The 20,397-nt window shown below is 47.5% G+C and overlaps 1 protein-coding gene across 2 annotated transcripts in view; it reads left to right on the top strand.

The window, feature by feature from the left end:
- The first annotated feature begins 312 nt into the window (after window positions 1–312).
- The window catches only part of FCHSD2 (FCH and double SH3 domains 2), a 147,752-nt gene continuing 127,667 nt past the window's right edge, over window positions 313–20,397 (top strand). The window contains exons 1-2 of one of the 2 annotated variants that reach the window (XM_061458121.1): window positions 313–515; window positions 3,080–3,177. In XM_061458121.1, coding sequence (XP_061314105.1) covers window positions 495–515; window positions 3,080–3,177 — 119 coding nt within the window. In that variant the 5' untranslated portion in view covers window positions 313–494. The remainder of the gene's footprint in view (window positions 516–3,079; window positions 3,178–20,397) is intronic. The other variant, XM_061458122.1, reaches the window with a different exon arrangement.

Genomic DNA, 20,397 nt, shown 5'->3' with positions numbered 1-20,397 from the left:
CCCAGCGGCAGCAGCGGAGCCTGCAGGGGGCGTTCCCCCCCCCACCCCGCTCTGTGGTGGCCGCTCCCGCCTCCGGAGGCCTCGCCTTAGGCGGGCGCGCGTCCCCTCAGCGGGGCGCTCCCGAGCCGCGCTCCTTCTCCTCCTTCTCCTCCTTCTCCTCCTTCTCCTCCTTCTCCTCCTTCTCCTCCTTCTCCTCCTTCTCCTCCTTCTCCCCCTTCTCGTCCCCGCCTTCCCGCTGCCGCCTCCTTTCCCTCCCCGCTCCCGAGGGCCGGGACTCGGGACGCTGCTCGGTCGCTGCCCGTGAGGAAGAGGCGGCCTTCCCCCCCCCCCCCGACATTCCCTCCCCTTTTCCCTCCCCGACCGGGACTCGCCCTGCACCGGGAGGGAGACGATCGCTGCCCGCTCCTCCTTCTCCTCCTTCTCCTCCTCCTGCAGCGGGGGCCGCATCCTGCTGCCGGGGGGAGGGAATTGATGTGGAGACCCAGCGCAGCACCATGCAGCCGCCGCCGAGGAAGGTGAGGGCCCACCCGGGCCGGGGGGGGGGGGGGAGGGGGGGGCTCTGTGTGTGTTGAGGGCTCTATGTGTGTGTATTGGGGGGGGATAAATGGGGCTGGAGGCTGATTTGGGGGTGCTGGTAGCGATAGGATGTGTTTAGGGCAGAGTGGGGGGGGTCTGGGGGTGTAACGGGAGGGGGGATGAAGGGGTTTGAGGGCGCCGGTGGGGAGGGGTGGCCGCAGGTTGGGCTGTGCTATGGTGGAGCATGGAGGGAGGTCGGGTGAGGGAAAACAAGTGTTAGGAGGGACAAGGGGGGTGAACTGGGGGTTGTGGGGCTTTGGGGGGGGGTTAGAAAAGGGAAGGGGGGTCTGGTATGGAGGGGAGCTCTGTGGGTATGGGGAAGGCTGGTGAGGAAAGGGGTGGGCAATGGTTGGCCCGTGGGTTTTGGGGTACCCCCGATACCGGGTGGTGGTGCTCCAGATGGAGGCGAGAAATGGCTGGGCAGGGCTGGAAGGGGGGCAATGGCTGCAGGGGTGGTCAGGCGGCTGTGGGGTGCTATGGGCTGTGTTCTGGGGGCTCAGCTGCATTGGGGCGCTACGGTGCGTTGCTGCCGGCGGCCGTGGGTCGGTTGGCTTGGTGGAGAAGGTCACGTCTGGAGTTGATGCAAGGATGCAGGGTATCCCGGCATGGCTCAGGAGCGACCAGAAATGGGCAACATCGGTGTGATGGGAACAACCTGCAGATGCACCGGGGGGGGGGGGGGCTTTTTTGTGTCCATGGGAATACAGGATGCTTTGCTTTATGGGGGGCTGCTGTGGGAAGGGGTGTAAGAAGAAATGTAGATTTGGAATAAAGACTGTTGCTGGTGCGGCTTCTCTGCGTGCAGGTTGTTCTCTGGGCAACTTGAGCCGTAGTGGGGTCTTGAGCTATGTGCAAGTGCTGATCCATGGAGATTTAGTGGTTAGTTATGCAGTGGTGTGGGGAGAAAGGGAGAGCTGCAGCCGGAGGAGCAGGTCACAGGATGGAGAAGCTGCTCTTTTACAGGCGCCGTGGAAGGGAGTTCTGTGGCTTTGAGCTTGGTGTGTGTTAGATATTCTCTGCTGCCTGATAAGGGCTGTAAGCATTCGCAGCCTGATTTGTTGTAGCTCGATGTTTGAGATCTCGGATGTGAGACGGAGGTTTCTTGGTGAAGACGTTGCAGGGGTTTGCCGGGTGGAGACCCGTATAATAGTGACTGGGAGAGCTTGGGAAGGAACCATAGACAGAAATCCCTTGTCATCTCCAGTAGCCCTGGCAGGCACTGCAGGGAACATCTCTCCCTGGCTCGTTCCTTCCTTTCGACCTCTTGTGTTGCGGGTGGACTCTGCTTTGGTTGAACCAGTTCTCATTTCTATTTCAGTTTGCATTTGGTGGCTTATTTATGCTCCATGTGTGGCATTCTTTGCCTATATTACTCGAGATTATTTCCATTACATGGGTCATCTTGTGTGGGTTTATTTATTTGGAGTAGGGTTTTCTTTTTCATATACAGATAAAACCCCTGAATGCTGAAAGTTCATGTTAAAAATAGACATTTTTTTTTCTGCTTGAAGTCACATACATGTGATTTTTAACTATTTTGGTATCATGTGAAAAATGTGTCTTTAGATAATGTTGGCTGAAGGGTGCTGGTTGCTGGGGCTTGTTTTCAGTGTTAAAATTGAGGAGGCTTTTGCTGGTTGATGAGATCTAAGGGCTTTTTGCCCTGCTACTGAAAAAGAGGGAATTTTGTATCTTCTTCCTCTGTGAATTCTTCCCCTCTTCCTGCACTACAGTAACTGGCATTTCTGCCCTCCTGAATGCATAATGTCTTCAGGTCATTTTTTAGGCCGATATATGGATTCCCTGTGATCACTAGAGGGCTTAAATGCCAAGACCTCTTGTTCTATAAAACCAACAGCAAAACAAGCCCCAGATTCCCTTCCAGAATCCAGTCATTCCCTGTACCTGTGCCAATGGTGCTGTCAGTTATCAGGTTGGTTCCCAAAGTACTGAAATCTTAGCTTTGTAATCACAAGGTTCAAAGGGAAATGACACCAATACGAAAAACAAAAGGTTGACCTTCTGAAGCCTTTTAGAGAGGCTCTTTTGATGTGATGCGCAACCAAAATCCAACTTGGTGTTTAGGCTCTCTTTAAATGATAGCAAGTGTAGGACAGTTCACTACATTTCAAAATGGGCCTGACTTGCACTGAAGTGCTAAATATGTATATTATAATGTAGTTTCCCCCCCATGGCCTGTTTTTCCTGGTTTTGGTGGGCAAAACTATTTTTAATGCACACAAGCCTCAAGGCTTTGGAATAAAATTGCACCTTTTGGTCATGGTTGGGCCCTAAGCATGAGGCTCTTGCTATGTGCAGTGTAAGCCTGCTGGGGTGACAGCACTTCTTGAAATCAGCCTTTTTGAATGTTAAACTGCACTCTTAACTCCGTGTTTGAAATGTGCTATTTCAGAATAGGTGGAGGACACAAACTGTGTCTTTTTCTTGTTGAAATCATTTAAACTCTCCAGCAAATATATGTGGTCTGTGGTTTGTTTTGTAGGTGAAAGTTACACAGGAGCTAAAAAACATTCAGGTTGAGCAGATGACAAAACTTCAGGCCAAGCACCAGGCAGAATGTGAGCTACTTGAAGATATCAGGTAAGGTTACAGCAAATGCTACCAAAAATTCCTTTAAGGTCCAGTTTTTAGAAGAACATTGGAGTTACAAAACTCCAGGAACTGACGATGGAATTTCCTCTTTGGATTTCCTGCTTTTAGGCTGTTAAAGTTTTGACACAGCTGGAAATTATAACTGGAGCTAACACAATGCAAACCATTTTTTTCTCCTCTTCAATGGGGGAAATGGTAGAAAGAAAGCCCCTGTCACAAACAGCATGCAGAAAGCATTGGTCTTTTCAGCAGTGTTTCTCTGTAAAATGGACCCAGATTTTGATTTACCAGTTGTAAGAGGCTGCTAAAATGATGCAAATATCTTAAACCCACTCATGATTTATGTCTCCTTTTAACAAACACCTTTAAATAGATTCTATTTTTTACCATAAGAAACTCAGATATTTCCATGTAGAATTTAAAACTCTGCCCAGGTGAAGATCAGTAGGGAAACAGGACATAACTGTGTGGGTTTTATTCTTCATTTTACCTGATGTGATTGCTCCTTTTGAAGTTAAAAGTTTGCTTTTAGGAAAACACAGTGGTTGGGTTATTGCTTTATACGGAAGCTTAATCATTCCATTTGGAGAATCAATTTCTAGGATGGCTCTTCTGTCGAGTATTCAGCAGTAAGTTCTGTGCCATCCTGCTCTGTCTGGCAGTGTATAGTCCACCCATTACTTATTTAAACAAGATGCCTTGCTCTATATTTGTATATAAAATGCAAATGTGTTGCCTTTGACAGCTGCTGGGCTGTTTGTCTCGCTCTCCCAGTGTGCTCTCTTCATAAATCACACTGTGGAGGCTTGAACCTTCTCTCCCCTGTTTTTCTTCTGTGGGTGTTGAGACACTTTTTTGTCTGGGCAAGATCACAGCATTCATTTCCTTCGATTCAAATGAGTGGCTGTGCAGTGTTTAACTACCAAATGCTGAGTAATAAGTAACAGACTGAGCCAAGGAATTCTTTTCCCCCTGGATGGAAACATATTTTTAGAACATCCAGATCAGGTACTGCTGTTCTAGTCCAGGTTTTATTGGCATTTCCTATTTTTCAGGCGCTTATAATCACTTCAGTCTGTGCTCTGCTGAAAGATGTCACAGGCATTATTGGCCTGTGGTTACAAAGCCAGGAAAACATGTGAAAATGCCAGCTGAAAAATAGTTTTCTTTCATGTAATTTGGTTTTTCTACAGTTAGTTTATAAATTTGGATGTTATGGATTAAGAAACTGGGTTAATATATTTAATTCACTACCACAGTCACTAAATGTGCATAGTCTGACCAGCAGTCTTGCTGCAAGCAATCTGCCTTTGCAGAATCGCTGCCTGGATTTACAGATTAAACATTCCTTAAACATGGAATGATGTGATAGGATAGGACAGCTCTGTTGCGTCAATGATTTATTCAAACATCAGATAACAGAATAAGAGAGAACAAGAGAATTTTTGCTTAAAATTAATGCAAACTTGCTTTGTGATGCAGAGCCCTTTTAATTGCATGTTGCTGAGAAGGGGGAGCTGGGCTTTGAGGACTTGGTGGTGTTGATGCTGCGCTGGCTGGTGTGTGACACTCGTGTGAGACGTTGGGTGTCAACCTCATCATCCCATTACTGGTGTGTTTATGACTGTATTCAGAATATGCAGCCACCGTGATTCCGGAATGTTCCAGAAAGCAATGCTCCCTGGAACCACACACAGGATCTTTTTGTCTCTGGAACAGAGAATGATTTTTGTGGAAAGCACCCTGCTGTTATCCCAAAGTATTAAATTCTAACTGAAAACTGTTTATTTATCAAGGCTTGGGAGAGTTTGGGTCCTTTCATAACACTGTTGGAGCTTTTGGGCACTGCAGGAGTTGGACTTTATACTCTTTGAGTTGTACTGTTCGGAATTCTACAAACTCAACTGTCGCAGTGGCAACAGGGAAGTCTGAATGCGTGGCTTGCAAGCTAGTGATTAAGAATGCATTTAAAATTCACATTTAAAAGTGGTAAATAATTAAAACAATTTCTGTATTTATTAGCATATAAATGCAAGCATTCAAATCACACAGACAACCTTTAAACCATATGGTTTGTATGGGATTTAAAACTCTTAATTACATTTTTTTCTGTCATTTGAGTTCAGTTTTGTATACAACTAAAAAGAAAGGACACAAGGCAAAGATCAGAAAGTTCTCTTATGAATTCTAGAAGAACACAGCCATTATGTAGTGTATTAACAGATGATTTTTGGCAGCCCCCCACATCATAAGCATACTTGCCATTCCAGTAGCTTTGATATCTTTATGCAAAACTGAGCACTGCTTTAAATGTTTGTGGTTTGAAGGCTTAAACTATGTCATTTGGAGAGGATGAAGACTCAACTACTGTTTATTCCAAACAGGATTCTTCTTGGTCAGGGTTGTGGCTTATCATAGAAGGCTCATCTTTATAGGTGTAACTACCTTTTCTCCAGCCCCTTTGCAGATATTTCATAGCCTTGAGGGCTGCACATAACCAAAACCACCCTGTTTATTTAAAATATGTCATCTTTTTGAATGATAATGCAGTGTTTTGTATGCAAGGGTGTAGATTTGACAGGCTGAGAAAGTTGGGGCTGTTCAGCCTGGAGAGGAGAAGCTTCATGGAGACCTCAGAGCAGGTTCCAGTATCTGAAGGGGGCTACAAGGATGCTGGGGAGGGACTCTTCATCAGGGACTGCAGTGATAGGACAGGGGGTGATGGGTTCAAACTGAAACAGGGGAGATTTAGGTTGGATACAGGGAAGAAGTTCTTTACTGTGAGGATGCTGAGGCACTGGAATGGTTTCCCAAAGAAGTGGTAAATGCCTGGCAGTATTCAAGGCCAGGTTGGACATAGCCTGCAGCAACATGTTCTAGGGTGAGGTGTCCCTGCCCATGGCAGGGGTTTGGAACTAGATGATCTTAATGTCTTTTCCAAACCAAACCAGTCTGTGATTCTATGATGTAGGTCCTGGAGGCTGGGAAGAAAAGGCAACATATTTTGCTTGTGGAAAGCGTACCTGGGACTTGACACAACTGTGTGCTGGTTGAGTGGAAAGCTTTAGTGGGAGTTGGACAACTTTTGACACAACACAGTATCTATTTAACAAGAAAAATACCCATTGCAGTCTTAACAAACTCCGTTGTGTTTCTCTTCTTTGTGGAAGCTCAGTAGCAGTAACGCTGAATTATCTTTTCATGACTTGACAAGACTATAATACAAAATGTGTTTTGAAATGTGTTAGCAGATCAGTTTAAAAATACATCTCTGTCTTTAGGATCTCGATTTGGCTTTTGGTGTTACATTGCTTCAGACTTAGTGGCTGGGGAATTTGTGGAACAAGTGATTCAGGATGCTTGTAGGCTCATTGGCTCTGTTTTAGGCATGACATATGTTTATCTTCTGGAGCTCACTGAAGCTCCGATCCCCTTTCATGTGGTAGATATGTGCTGGCATTCCTATAACGAGGTTGTCTTTCTGCAACTGTGCTGCAAAAGGAGGTTTTCCCCCCCGAAAGGTAAATGTAGGTTTTGTTGCTGTCAACCAGAAATCCTTGCAAGTTTCTCTATGTCTAGAAGTTACTGCTCCACTCTCCACACCTGCCTGCTTTTAGTCAGCAAGTTATTTCAGTATATTTCTTTTCCAGGGGCAAACTGTGTTCTGAATAGCTGAATTTAACAGAGGTGTTGGCATTTTTCATAGGTTTTCTTTTGGTTTTAAAGTTTGCTTTGTATGGTGGTAGCAAATAAGTCACACATAGTAGTCTGAAGTTGCCCATGGTTTGCTGGGACATTGGCATGCTTTCCTTTTGGGTGTGTGCATGTGTCTGCAAAAGTGTAAAGCAGATAGTCCATATTTTAAGGCTGTATAATCCCTATTTTAATTCAATTTGGTATTTCTGTACTGTATTTTTATCTATTATATGCTGTGGACTTTAGAAACTTGCTAGGTGGTAGTTGCTTTACCTTGAAGGGTATCTCAAGGTCTGTTTCGTGTGCCTTTACAGTTTTTGCTAGATTTAGATTAGATCTTAGGCAGAAGCTCTTCCCTGGGAGGGTGCTGAGGCGCTGGCACAGGGTGCCCAGAGAAGCTGTGGCTGCCCCATCCCTGGCAGTGTTCAAGGCCAGGTTGGACACGGGGGCTTGGAGCAAGCTGCTCTAGGGGATGGGGTCCCTGCCCGTGGCAGGGGCTGGAGCTGGATGAGCTTTAAGGTTCCTTCAACCCAAACCAGTCTGTGAGTCTGTGAAAATGGCTTTTTAAAAGCTTGCCTGCTTTCATGTTTTGCCAGAGAGAGTGAGTGTGTAGTTTAATCTGTTCTGAAGCCTGGATTGCTGCTGAAGGGGCAGCTCTGCTTGCCAAGTGTTTCTCCTGTCTCCCTGTAGCAGCACAAGGATGGGTGAGCCATGTGGATTAAGGGAGCTCACCCACCTGAAGTCAAACCTGTCTTGACTTTTCTGTCCAAAAAGGGTATTCTTTGGATAAATCTGTTCCAGCTTCCTGTGTGGCTGCACAAGTGCTGCTGCTACCGTGAGGGGTACGAGGAAGAGTACGTGAGGAAGGAGAGGGAAAGCAATGTTGTACAGTAGCATTGAAGACACTGTGTAACCCCAGCCTCCTGCTCCCAATTCCTGCTGCTGCTTTGGGAACTACAGAGCTATAAAGGCCTCTTTATTTGAGTCTTGGCTATTTTTTGCTGTCTGGATGAGTTGATCCTATTTTGCTTCATTATTTTAAGTCTGTTGACTGCGTAGTGTGTTGAAAATAGATAAGAAGATTCTGTGATTTCTGGCTGAGATGGATTAGCAGTACAGTCCTTGCATTTGGTGGGTCCTGAATTTAACTTTTCAACATTCAACAAAATTCAGAGTGGAAAAGGAATTGCCAAAATCTGTAAGCTCCTCACCTTTGTGTGCTCCTGATCTGGATGCATCAGAACATCTCTGTGGTCTCCTCTGGCCTCGCTCCAACAGGTCCACGTCCCTCTTGTGCTGCTGCCCCAGAGCTGGATCAGGGCTGCAGGGGGGTCTCCCCTTCACACAGCAGAGGGGCAGGATCCCCTCCCTGAGCTGCTGCTCACGCTCTGGGGGTGCAGCCCAGCACACCAGGGGGGAGTTCTGGACTCAAGTGCACCCTGAAGCTCGGTCATGGGGAGCTTCTCCTCACCCAACACCTGAAGTCCTTCTCAGGGCTGCTCCATCCAGTCTCTGCCCAGCGTGTGTTTTCTGTCTTCCATCCTCTGATGATTGCATCCTCCTGCTGATTAGTCAACTTGTCTTTTTTTTTTTCTTCCCAGATACTTAATCTCTTCCCTGATCCTTCCTTGATCCAGTTCTTACTTTGTGAACTTCAATTCTTGGGCATCACCTCTGTTTCCAAGGTGCTTTTGTGTATCACGATCAGCAGTACCACTTCTGTCTGCTAGGGCTGTTAAGCCTCAGTTTACTTCCTAAGTGGGGAGAACTTCTTGGGTCTTCCTTAACAATCTGAGCCCTCTCTGATCTCAGATGCTGTTTCCTTGTCAGCTGGGCTGTCACTTCCCTCTGCTCAGCTTAGACATAGCAGGATAGATGTGAAGTGTGTGTGTGAGGGAACAAGAAACTTACTGGGGATTTGTGTTTATGTGTTCAGGATGAGGACAAAGTACTTCTTCAAGGTCTCTAACTTGGTGTCTCATTCTTGTCATAACAAGCCTGAATGAACAGTACAGATAAGGAAAAAGAAGTATGAATGAATATATATCTGCAAATAGCTGGTTGCTGCTAGTTTTAACATGTCATTTTATGCATTGAGTTACGCTCCACTTAATAGTAAGCTTTTGGTATGAATAAACTTTGTACTCTCTGCTGGAATTCAGCTGTGCTTCTGTAACCTCACTGATGATGTTGGTAGGTTCGTGATAAGGTTTACAGCAACTCTGGCTGTGAGTCAAGCTACTGAAGTAGAAACTAACTGCAGTTCCAGTTTTAAATACAGCAAATCTAATAGAGCAGCTACAACACAGATCACTTAACAGGTAATTGTGTTAGGAATAGTCTCATCACAGTATGGATAGTGCTGCAGGAGGATCAGTAACTGGGAAAGAAAACTGTAGAAGAGCATTTCTTTAGATATATATATAGCCGTATATATTAGGGTGCTGAAAATTGAAGAGAAGCTTTACTTTTCCTGCCCTGAGGCAAAGTGGTGGTGAGGAGTTTCCCTTTCTTCCTGTTCTTCCTCCAGCTGCAGGGAATGCAGTTTGTTTGGATGTTCTTGAACCCTGTACTATGCTCCAGAGCCTGTTTGCCTCAGGCTGGTATCTGCCAGGGCCCTATTTTTCATGAGACCAGGTTGCTCCAAGCCTGGTCCAACGTGGCCTTAAACACTGAGAGGGATGGGCAGCCGCAGCCTCTGTTATCCTTTATACTGCTCAGAAGCTTGTCCTTCATCACCACAGTTCCTTTTTCCTTCAAGGTCATTCAGTCCATTCACAGATGCAGTGCTTGCCTCTGGTGTTGGTGGCTTTATTTCAACAGGAGCAGAGGGATTTTCTGTGCTTCCAGCTTCTGAAACCTTCAACCTGCCAAAGTGGAAAACAGAATTAGGGAGACTCATGGAAATTTATGTACAATGTTGTTTGAGTCAGGCTTGAAGAGGATGTCTTTGTGCAACCAGTGGATCTAAAAGCTTAATTTCTTACTTTAAAGCTTTCCATTTTCTTAGGAATTGGTGCTGTTTCTTCCCTCTTGGCTTGTTCTTTCTCGCTGCTAGTGAGTATTGTAAGTTCCTTATTTATCCCCCTTCCAAAGCTCAGTTCAGTAGCTGAGCAGAGAGCATAACTCTTTGCTAGAACACTAAATATGTATAAATCTCAGAACTTTGGAGAGAACTCAGTGGTGTTACTCTGAATAATATTCCATATAAAGCTACCACAGGCTCTGTGGTCTGGGCACGTTACCTATAATTAGGCAGCGCTTTAATGAGATGCTCACATTCTTGATGGAATTAAAATCTGGGGATGTTTTGACTGGAACTGTTTGAGGGAAGCTTGGAATGTACCTAAAAAAACTGTTGCTACTGGGTGTGGAAGTCCAAGTTTTGAGCAGAAAAACCCAGGTTTCAGTATAAACACAGCCCCAGTGTAATGCTTCAGGCCTGTCTTGGCACAGTGACATTGAGAAATGGGCCACCACTCCTTCAGTATTTGTTTTATCCCTGACACATAAAACGCAATACATCTTTTGTTTCACTCTTTCCAAGTAGCTTTACAGTGTCGGGGTGAACTGATGAAGGGGAAATCATCAAAAGATGATTGTTCTGAGGTTTTTTAATAGTGTAAAAACCCCCCAACAAACCATTTCTCACATCAGAAAGAGACGGAATTTCTTCTCTCCATTTTAGCTTCAAGGTTGCATTTGAATGAGCGTTTGTTTATTAAAGCAATTCCAGCACATGCCATGGAAGTCTGATTTCTTTAAGGGCTTGTGTTTTTTTTTAAGAGCTTTCAGGAGAATTCGGCTTCTTGCATTAGCTGTGAGCACTGTGCTGTGGTGTGCATTTGTCGTGGAAGACAGGAAAAGGAGGATTCTGGTTTGAAGTACAGCGTGCACTTGCTTTGCCAAAAGTTGCATTTTTCAGTGTTGCCTCTGCTTCCTTTTTAAGAATCAATTCTTTAGCTGCAGAGAGCTGTGTGGGGTTTTATTTCTTTCTGTTTTCTGAGTCCTGTGTCCAGCTCTGGGCCCCAAACGCAAGAGGGACGTGGAGCTGCTGGAGCGAGGCCAGAGGAGGCCACGGAGATGCTGCAAGGGGCTGGAGCAGCTCTGCTCTGGAGCCAGGCTGAGAGAGCTGGGCTGGGTGAGCCTGGAGAAGAGAAGGCTCCTGAAGGGGAGACCTGAGAGCAGCTCCAGTGCCTGAAGGGGCTGCAGGAAGCTGGAGAGGGGCTTTGGCCAAGGGGCTGTAGGGCCAGGCCAAGGGGAATGGCTTGAACCTGCCCGAGGGGAGACTGAGCTGAGCTCTTAGGCAGAAGCTGTTCCCTGTGAGGGTGCTGAGGCGCTGGCACAGGGTGCCCAGAGAAGCTGTGGCTGCCCCATCCCTGGCAGTGCTGAAGGCCAGGTTGGACACAGGGGCTTGGAGCAAGCTGCTCTAGTGGAAGGTGGCCCTGCCTGTAGCAGGGAGTTGGGAATGGAGGAGCTTTAAGGTCCCTTCAACCCAAACTCTTGTCTGATTCTATGACTATTCGAGTATGGCCTTTCCTGGAGCTAAGTATCATTTTTCACCACAGTGTTACTTGGCAGAGCTTTGGAAAACCAGCAGTTGGAATGCAGTCCTATAAAGTTGCCTTTGTTACGGATCTTTATGGTGACAATTGCTAGGTGTAGCTGACAGCCAATCAAGTGAGGTTTGGATATCAGAACACATGGCACAGGCTTATTTTAAAGGAACAAAAAGCTTTTCCTTTGATCTGCTTGATCAAACCCGAGCCTGATCCTGTAGGAAAGGAGTTCCCTTGGAGGCTCTAAGTATTTATAATCTCATACTCTTACTTCCAAAACCCCATATGTCAGGGGAATTGAAGATCTTCAGGACATATCACAAATGTCATGATAAGCTGTATTGGGAAGAGGAGGAGAATTGTTATCATTCCAGACACAATTAGTGTAGCCTGACTTAACTTCCCATGGTGCTGTGTTGTATGGTTCATCTTGTTTGATAGGAAAAGGGTTTAGTTTGCAGGTTTTGCATCCTTTGCCAATAGTGCTTGTAGCATCTTCTGCAGACAGTGCTGTCAGCATTTTCAGTGTAACCTACACAAAGTATTGCAAGCGGTACCTGCGGTGGCTTGGGACAGGGAGGCTATTGACAGAGGGCACTCTGCCTTTTTCATCTGGCTTCAGGACAGAAGATGTTCTCCCCCTCCCCCTGCATGCCAGCCTTGTCTTTCCTCTGGAGGTTTAGACATTCACAGGTGAACATGGAGTTCCCCATGACCTGGCTTCAGTGTGCACTTGAGCCCAGAACCCCCCTGCTTGCTGGGGTGCACCCCAGAGTATGAGCTGGGAGCTCAGGGAGGGGATCCTGCCCCTCTGCTGTGCTCTGGGGAGACCCCCCCTGCAGCCCTGATCCAGCTCTGGGGCAGCAGCACAAGAGGGACATGGAGCTGTTGGAGCGAGGCCAGAGGAGGCCACGGAGATGCTGCGAGGGCTGGAGCAGCTCTGCTCTGGAGCCAGGCTGAGAGAGCTGGGCTGGGTGAGCCTGGAGAAGAGAAGGCTCCTGAAGGGGAGACCTGAGAGCAGCTCCAGTGCCTGAAGGGGCTGCAGGAAAGCTGGAGAGGGGCTTGGGACAAGGGCCTGTAGGGCCAGGCCAAGGGGAATGGCTTTAACCTGCCCGAGGGGAGACTGAGCTGAGCTCTTAGGCAGAAGCTGTTCCCTGTGAGGGTGCTGAGGCGCTGGCCCAGGGTGCCCAGAGAAGCTGTGGCTGCCCCATCCGTGGCAGTGTTCAAGGCCAGGTTGGACACAGGGGCTTGGAGAAAGCTGCTCTAGTGGAAGGTGGTTAGAGCTTGGGGTTGGAGCTTGATGAGCTTTAAGGTCCCTTCCAACCCAAACCAGTCTGGTGTTTTATGAGTCTCTGTTCCTCTGCTAGTGAAGCTGATTCTGTTTTAGTCTGGTTCATGGTCCATTACATTCTGTCTTGCGGGCACAGATTTTCGGCTCTTGCCTCTGCAAGGAGGGTGTGGTGAATAGCAGGAGACAGTATTACACCACCAGACCTGGCTTCACTGAAGTGTTTTTGACCGTGTGTCAAGCTGGCTCAGAACAAGTTCCATTTATGCCACGCTGAAAATACCCGCTGGCACGTTGTGAACACTGAGTGTTGGCAATGCTGATGTTTGTGCCACAGAACTGGAGTTAAATCAGGAAGTAAAAACTTGTCTGTGGTCCCTCATGTGAGGGGTGTCACAGGCTGGTGTTTCTAAGGCATAATAATATGAAAGAAGATGCTGTTCTTCATGGACGATGATGTGACTTGGAGAGTATGATGGTTGTTGTTGTAATAAGTGGTTTCCATATTTTTACTTTAATGTTATAATTGAGACCTGTGTGTATTTTGCATCTCATAAAGGTCACTTGAACCTCATAGAGAATCAGAATTCCCAGAGTGGATTGGGTTGGAAGGGACCTTAAAGCTCATCAGTTCTAACCCCCTGTCACGGGCAGGGCCACCTTCCACTAGAGCAGCTTGCTCCAAGCCCCTGTGTCCAAGCTGGCCTTGAACACTGCCAGGGATGGGGCAGCCACAGCTTCTCTGGGCACCCTGTGCCAGCGCCTCAGCACCCTCCCAGGGAAGAGCTTCTGCCTAAGAGCTCAGCTCAGTCTCCCCTCTGGCAGGTTCAAGCCATTCCCCTTGGCCTGTCACTGTTTGCTCTTACAAAAGGTATCTTCAGAAACACAATATATGTTAGAGACCTTTTGGCCAGTCCTTTGATGGTGCATTGTGCACAGTTCCTTTTAATATCCAATTTTCTGAGTTCAGGTCAAGTCTGGCTTCACGGTCAACAACGGATGGCCGGTCTCATCTCCCCTCAGGAGACCTTGAGAACTTTGTGCCTTTTCAGTGCTGGTGAGCAGGATGTTTGTCCTCGCAAATGAGGGAAAGGACATTAGCAGATCACAGCTCATGTAGATACCTTTCGTAGGGGAGGCGGAGGTAAAACGGGGTTCAGGTGGGATTTATAGAGGCCAGTGTAGTGTGGTTATCTGGACTACAGATGCAGAGACCTGTGTTACTGTGTTGGTCATTGGGATCAGTTTCTCCTGCTCCTACTAGACTCTTAACCTGGCTGTTATCTTCTGTTTCCGTTGGTGATTTTCATTTTATGATCCGTGTGCATCTGATTGAGCTGAGCTCTTAGGCAGAAGCTCTTCCCTGTGAGGGTGCTGAGGCGCTGGCACAGGGTGCCCAGAGAAGGTCTTGGCTGCCCCATCCCTGGCAGTGCTCAAGGCCAGGTTGGACACAGGGCTTGGAGCAAGCTGCTCCAGTGGAGGGGGTCCCTGCCCGTGGCAGGGGGTTGGAGTTGGATGATCTTTAAGGTTCCTTCCAAACCAAACCAGTATACGTTTCTCTTCTAAATTCAATGAGTTTGTTGAATCTTCTAAGGCACTTACTTCATTAGGAAAGAATGCAAAAAAAGGGGGTTCTACATTCATATATTTTAAAAAGGGCAAAACCTAATCAACCCATAGTCATTCCAGTCAAGTACTTGCAGTAAACAGAAGTGGTGTGTAATAGCTGAACGTGGTGCTTTGCTGCTTGGGTATTTTTTATTGCAGCCTTTAAAACTTTAATAACTTTTTTCCAGAGCACATTATAGGAACCTGTTAAGTTAAAGGCTTTTTATTGGATTCATGTTTGTAAGTGGTTGTGTTTCTGTCTGAAATAAACAGAGATTTTCCAATCAATAATTGAGGAATGAGAGGAAAAGTAACTAAAGCCTAATGTATTGAATTGTAGTTTTTCCCTTTCGTCAGCATCTAGATTCTATTCTGTTTTGAATCTTGTTCTTAATGTTCAGAGATGTCCCTTGTCACAGTCTGTTGAGTTACCTGAAGTGTTCCATTCTTCATGCTTGTGAGAGCATGGTCAAATCCCGTCTCCAGTGGCCCCAAGCAGGTTATTCACGCGCATCTCTGTCCCTGTGTACTTCCTCCAACAACCTCTGTTAATGAGAGGGATAAAACATGTCAGTGTCTGCTTTGATGAGAAGAGCTCAGTCATTCGTGAGGTTTTAAAGATTTATGGTGGTAAAGCCACTAAATAGAATTATTTAGAATCGTAGAATCTTGGAATGGTTCGGGTTAGAAAGGACCTTAAGATCATCCAGTTGCAACCTCCTGCCATGGGCAGGGACACCTTCCACTGGAGCAGCTTGCTCCAAGCCCCTGTGTCCAACCTGGCCTTGAACACTGCCAGGGATGGGGCAGCCACAGCTTCTCTGGGCACCCTGTGCCAGCACCTCAGCACCCTCACAGGGAAGAGCTTCTGCCTTACATCCAACCTGAACTTCCCCTATTTCAGTTTGAACCCATCACCCCTTGTCCTATCACTGCAGTCCCTGATGAAGAGTCCCTCCCCAGCATCCCTGTAGCCCCTTTCCACACACTGGAAGCTGCTCTGAGGTCTCCACGCAGCTTCTCTTCTCCAGGCTCAACAGCCCCAATGTTCTCAGCCTGACTCCATACAGGAGCTGCTCCAGCCCCTGCTCATCTTCGTGGCCTCCTCTGGATTTGTTCCAAGAGTTCCATGTCCTTTTTATGTTGAGGACACCAGAACTGCGCACAGTGCTGCAGGTGGGGGCTCAGGAGAGCAGAATAGAGGCCCAGGATCACCTCCATACAATATTGAGCATAAAGGAGTTAGGTTTTGGCCTCTGCTGTATTCTGTTTGCATGTTTAGAGGGAAGGAATAAAAGGGAGAAGGCAAAGAACCAAACAATCCACATTTTTTCTTGAGGGTATGATACTCTAAGCTGGTCTTAGATCAAAAGGGCTTTTAAAGATGTTTGAATAGAAGAAGAAATTAATTTGTGCATTTCGTGAGGAATTCCTGGCAATATTTGGGAAGGCTGGAAATTTGAAGAATTACTTGGAATTACTTCCTAAGGGTAGAAAAGCAGAAGAACTGTGGTTGGAATTGAGAGCTTGAGAATGACAGTGATGAGGGCCTGAATGTTTTATTAAATAAAATGGACTCAAATGCCCAAATATTTTTCAGACTTTTAACAACGTAGTGAAATAGTTGTTTTCAGAATTGAGAATTCCTACCTTGAAACATCACCATATGTTGAATTTCTGTTCATGTTTTATGTCATATCAAAGTTTGTCCATCCTAAAACCAGGCAGAGGCAGAGGAGAGGTGCTGGAATGACTTGGGGCTGTTGAGCCTGGAGAAGAGAAACTGCGTGGAGACCTTGGCGCAGCTTCCAGTGTCTGAAGGGGGCTACAAGGATGCTGGGAAGGGACTCTTCATCAGGGACAGCAGTGATAGGACAGGGGGTGATGGGTTCAAACTGAAACAGGGGAAGTTCAGGTTGGGGATAAGGCAGAAACTCTTCCCTGTGAGGGTGCTGAGGCGCTGGCACAGGGTGCCCAGAGAAGCTGTGGCTGCCCCATCCCTGCAGTGCTGAAGGCCAGGTTGGACACAGGGGCTTGGAGCAATCTGCTCTATGGAAGGGGTCCCTGCCCATGGCAGGGGTTGGAACTGGATGAGCTCTAAGGTCCCTTCCAGCCCAAACCAGTCTGGGATTCTATGACTTGTGAATTAACCATACCCTTTATAAAAGCAACAATAAGCAGAATGAGGGTGTGTTGAGTTCCAGCAGCTGCTTTTCATACCAGTGCTGTCTCCCCAGCCTGGTTTTAGCCAGTCTTATCTCTGTCTGTACTTTGCTCCCTTCCAGCTGTGTTGCCGCTTGTGAGAAAGGGTGTTGATGGCAGCGCTTTACACCTTGTTGTAATGCGCTTGGTTCTTAGAAAGTTTTCTTTCATGTTCATTGATTTTGTGTGATTGTTTCTATCTCTGTGAGATCTGAGCTGCCTAAAGAAAAGGACAAGTAAATATAGCTGCTTAGTAACACCTAACTTGAAACAGATCCTGCTTTTGAAGTTCCTCTTCTCCTTCTTGCCCTTTTTTCAAGGCTGTTAGTCCACAGAACTGTGTGAGAGGTGCAGGGCACAAGTGTTCACGTTTTCCATACAAGATCTGCTACAGTGTTTTTATGTTTGTGTGGGTGTGAGATTGCTGGAGAGCAGCTCTTCATCAGGGACTGTATCTATAGGACAAGGGGTGATGGGTTCAAACTGAAACAGGGCAAGTTCAGGTTGGAGATAAGGCAGAAGCTCCTCCTTGTGAGGGTGCTGAGGCGCTGGCACAGGGTGCCCAGAGAAGCTGTGGCTGCCCCATCCCTGGCAGTGTTCAAGGCCAGGTTGGACGCAGGGGCTTGGAGCAGCCTGCTCTAGTGGAAGGTGTTCCTGACCATGGCAGGGGTTGGGACTGGTTGATCTTCAAAGTCCTTTCCAACCCAAACCATTCCATGAGCCTATGATTTGAAGCTCAGGCTTTTCTGCTGAGGAGGAGAACATAATCCATGTTATTACATGAGTCTTTCATCTGTAAGCTTGCAGAATTTGAGGCCAGTATCCAAAGACTGGTTCAAGTTGGGTTTAACCTACCTGTGGCAGGAGTGAAGTGGCTTCGCTAGCTCTAATGCAGGTTGATTAAATCCTCTATCTTCTATTGCTCTGTAGCCGCTACTGGGCTGTAGGCACTCAAGAAATAGCATAAAATCTACGGAAAGATAGATCTTGAGCATCATCTAGTGTGTGGCTGAAGCCTGATCAAAGGGTTCTTTAATTCTTTCTTCTGCACATGATTCCCATTTGTCCTCCCTTTTCTTCGGTGAGAGATTGCTCTCTTCCTTTTTGCCTTTACAAATGAGCCTGAGTGCAAGTAGGAGTGAAGATATGTTTCTTTTACTTGACATCAAGGATGGTGATGTTGTTATTCCTGATTTCCTGCGGGGACTTGGACTTCTGACCACTTGTATTGTGTGTCCTGCAGCCAAGTCACCCTTACCGCAGAGCTCTGTGTGCCAGAGGAATGCGGCTGTTGACAGTGGGTCTTTGTTCTGGGGTTTGGGGTAGTCTTTTAAACACCCCAGGCCAGGATTGTGGAGCACGTTGGGCTTTGATCTTCCCCAGAAAGTTCGTTTCCCTTAGCAGGGGTGCTTGATGTTCTCTACTTGCTGAAAGCTGATGAATGCCAAGTCCTTCACCGCGGAGGTGCAGTGCTCCATCCAGTTAATAGCTGAGACCAGATCTTTTCCGCCAGAGGAATGTTCTTGTGAATCCAGCCACATCCAAATACTTTACTGCACTCAAGTGAGCAAATGCACCTCTGTGCTGTACAAATTTATCTGTTGAAAAGGTCAACAGGAGGACCCTGCCCCTCTGCTGCGTCAAGGGGAGACCCCCCCTGCAGCCCTGATCCAGCTCTGGGGCAGCAGCACAAGAGGGACGTGGAGCTGTTGGAGCGAGGCCAGAGGAGGCCACGGAGCTGCTGCGAGGGCTGGAGCAGCTCTGCTCTGGAGCCAGGCTGAGAGAGCTGGGCTGGGGCAGCCTGGAGAAGAGAAGGCTCCTGAAGGGGAGACCTGAGAGCAGCTCCAGTGCCTGAAGGGGCTGCAGGAAAGCTGGAGAGGGGCTTGGGACAAGGGCCTGTAGGGCCAGGCCAAGGGGGAATGGCTTGAACCTGCCCGAGGGGAGACTGAGCTGAGCTCTTAGGCAGAAGCTGTTCCCTGTGAGGGTGCTGAGGCGCTGGCACAGGGTGCCCAGAGAAGCTGTGGCTGCCCCATCCCTGGCAGTGTTCAAGGCCAGGTTGGACACAGGGGCTTGGAGCAAGCTGCTGTAGTGGAAGGGGTCCCTGCCCGTGGCAGGGGTTGGAGCTGGAGGAGCTTTAAGGTCCCTTCCAACCCAAATCAGTCTGGGATTCTATGATTTTGAGATCTCTTTTCCCTCTAGGTTCAGCAGGTCATTTCAGTGTTAGGCTGGATGGGGCTGGGCTCTGTTTTGCTGGCAGAGCTGGGTAGATGTTAGAAATGTTCTGCCTTATCTTCACCTCACTGTGCTAGTGAACTGCCAGGGCAGAGGCAGCCTGTGTCAGCAACTGTTCTACTTTACTATAGCTTTTAGTTTCATTCAGAAAATATATACAACAGAAAATATTACTATACAACACTCCTGCTCCCCCCTCCAAAAGTGCTGTTTTCATAAGTGAATTTCCAATTTAGTTGTATTAAAAACTGCTTCTTAATTCCCACTTAAGCAGCTGAGCTGTGTTTGCCCTTGGGGAAGATTATCCTCTGTTGGGTTTCCTGTTCCAAGGTGTTAGTAGCATCTGATGGTACTGCCGGTAGTGAGCAAGACCAAGAGAAGCTGGTGGCAAGAAGAAAAGACTTCTCTTACTCCTTGAAGTCTCTTTTCCAGGAGGCTGGTTGGCAGTAGAACGAAATTGCTGCTTTTTTGGGAAAAGGATGGTGTGGGACTCTGGCTTTTCTCTCCCTGGGGTAGGAAATGATAGAAGAAGAACTGGAAATGATTGGTTGTACTGAGAAGAACCTTTCCAGATGAAGTGGGTAGAGGTAAGGAATGTCACCATTCCAGAAGAGGTTGAAGGAGGTGATCCTGCCCCTCTACTCTGCTCTTATGAGACCCCACTTGGAGCACTGTGTGCACTTCTGGTGTCTTCAACGTAAGAAGGACATGGAGCTGTTGGAACAAGTCCAGAGGAGGCCACGAGGATGCTCAGGGGCTGGAGCAGCTCCTGTATGGAGCCAGGCTGAGAACATTGGGGCTGTTGAGCCTGGAGAAGAGAAGCTGCATGGATACCTCAGAGCAGCTTCCAGTGTGTGAAGGGGGCTGCAAGGATGCTGGGTAGGGACTCTTCATCGGGGACTGCAGTGACAGGACAAGGGGTGATGGGTTCAGACTGAAACAGGGGAAGTTCAGGTTGGATGTAAGGCAGAAGCTCTTCCCTGGGAGGGTGCTGAGGCGCTGGCACAGGGTTCCCAGAGAAGCTGTGGCTGCCCCATCCCTGGCAGTGCTCAAGGCCAGGTTGGACACAGGGGCTTGGAGCAAGCTGCTGTAGTGGAAGGTGTCCCTGCCCGTGGCAGGGGCTGGAGCTGGATGAGCTTTAAGTTCCCTTCAAACCCAAACCATTCTGGGATTCTATGAGCTGAACTGGGAGAGAAACACTTCAAGGATTGGCAGTGCCCTAGTGACAAGCAGCAGGAATAGGTGAATATCAGAGTACTTTTCCTTCCTTGTTTCCACCCAGCTGATGCTCTACCTACAGAACTGGGCAGCCTTCACTCCTTTTCTCACTATCTCAAGAAGGACACCAGATTCAGGAAGCTTAATTCTGTTTTCAGTGTCTCCCCTGTTTTTTTGTCTTAGTCCTGTATGTCCTGTGGATAACGTATGTGAGCTGAATACCAGGGAATGGGGCAACCTTTCCATGGCTTCTTTGGAGCAGGCGTTTTTGGTGGTGGCACCACTTGGTTTTCTATGGTATGTGGACCACACCCCCTAATAACAACATAGCATGGAGTTATTCTGGCAGGGAAATTAGATGATGGTGATGGGAAAACATGTACATTTCACAGTTCTAGGTGATGG

This window comes from Pezoporus flaviventris, unplaced genomic scaffold (genome assembly GCF_033815535.1).
Source record: "Pezoporus flaviventris isolate CSIRO_AGI_PZ_B2104156 unplaced genomic scaffold, CSIRO_AGI_Pfla_v1 ptg000025l, whole genome shotgun sequence".
Lineage (NCBI taxonomy): Eukaryota > Metazoa > Chordata > Aves > Psittaciformes > Psittacidae > Pezoporus > Pezoporus flaviventris.
The sequence above is the reverse complement of the archived record's forward strand: the minus strand, read 5'-3'. Positions and strand labels throughout refer to the sequence as shown.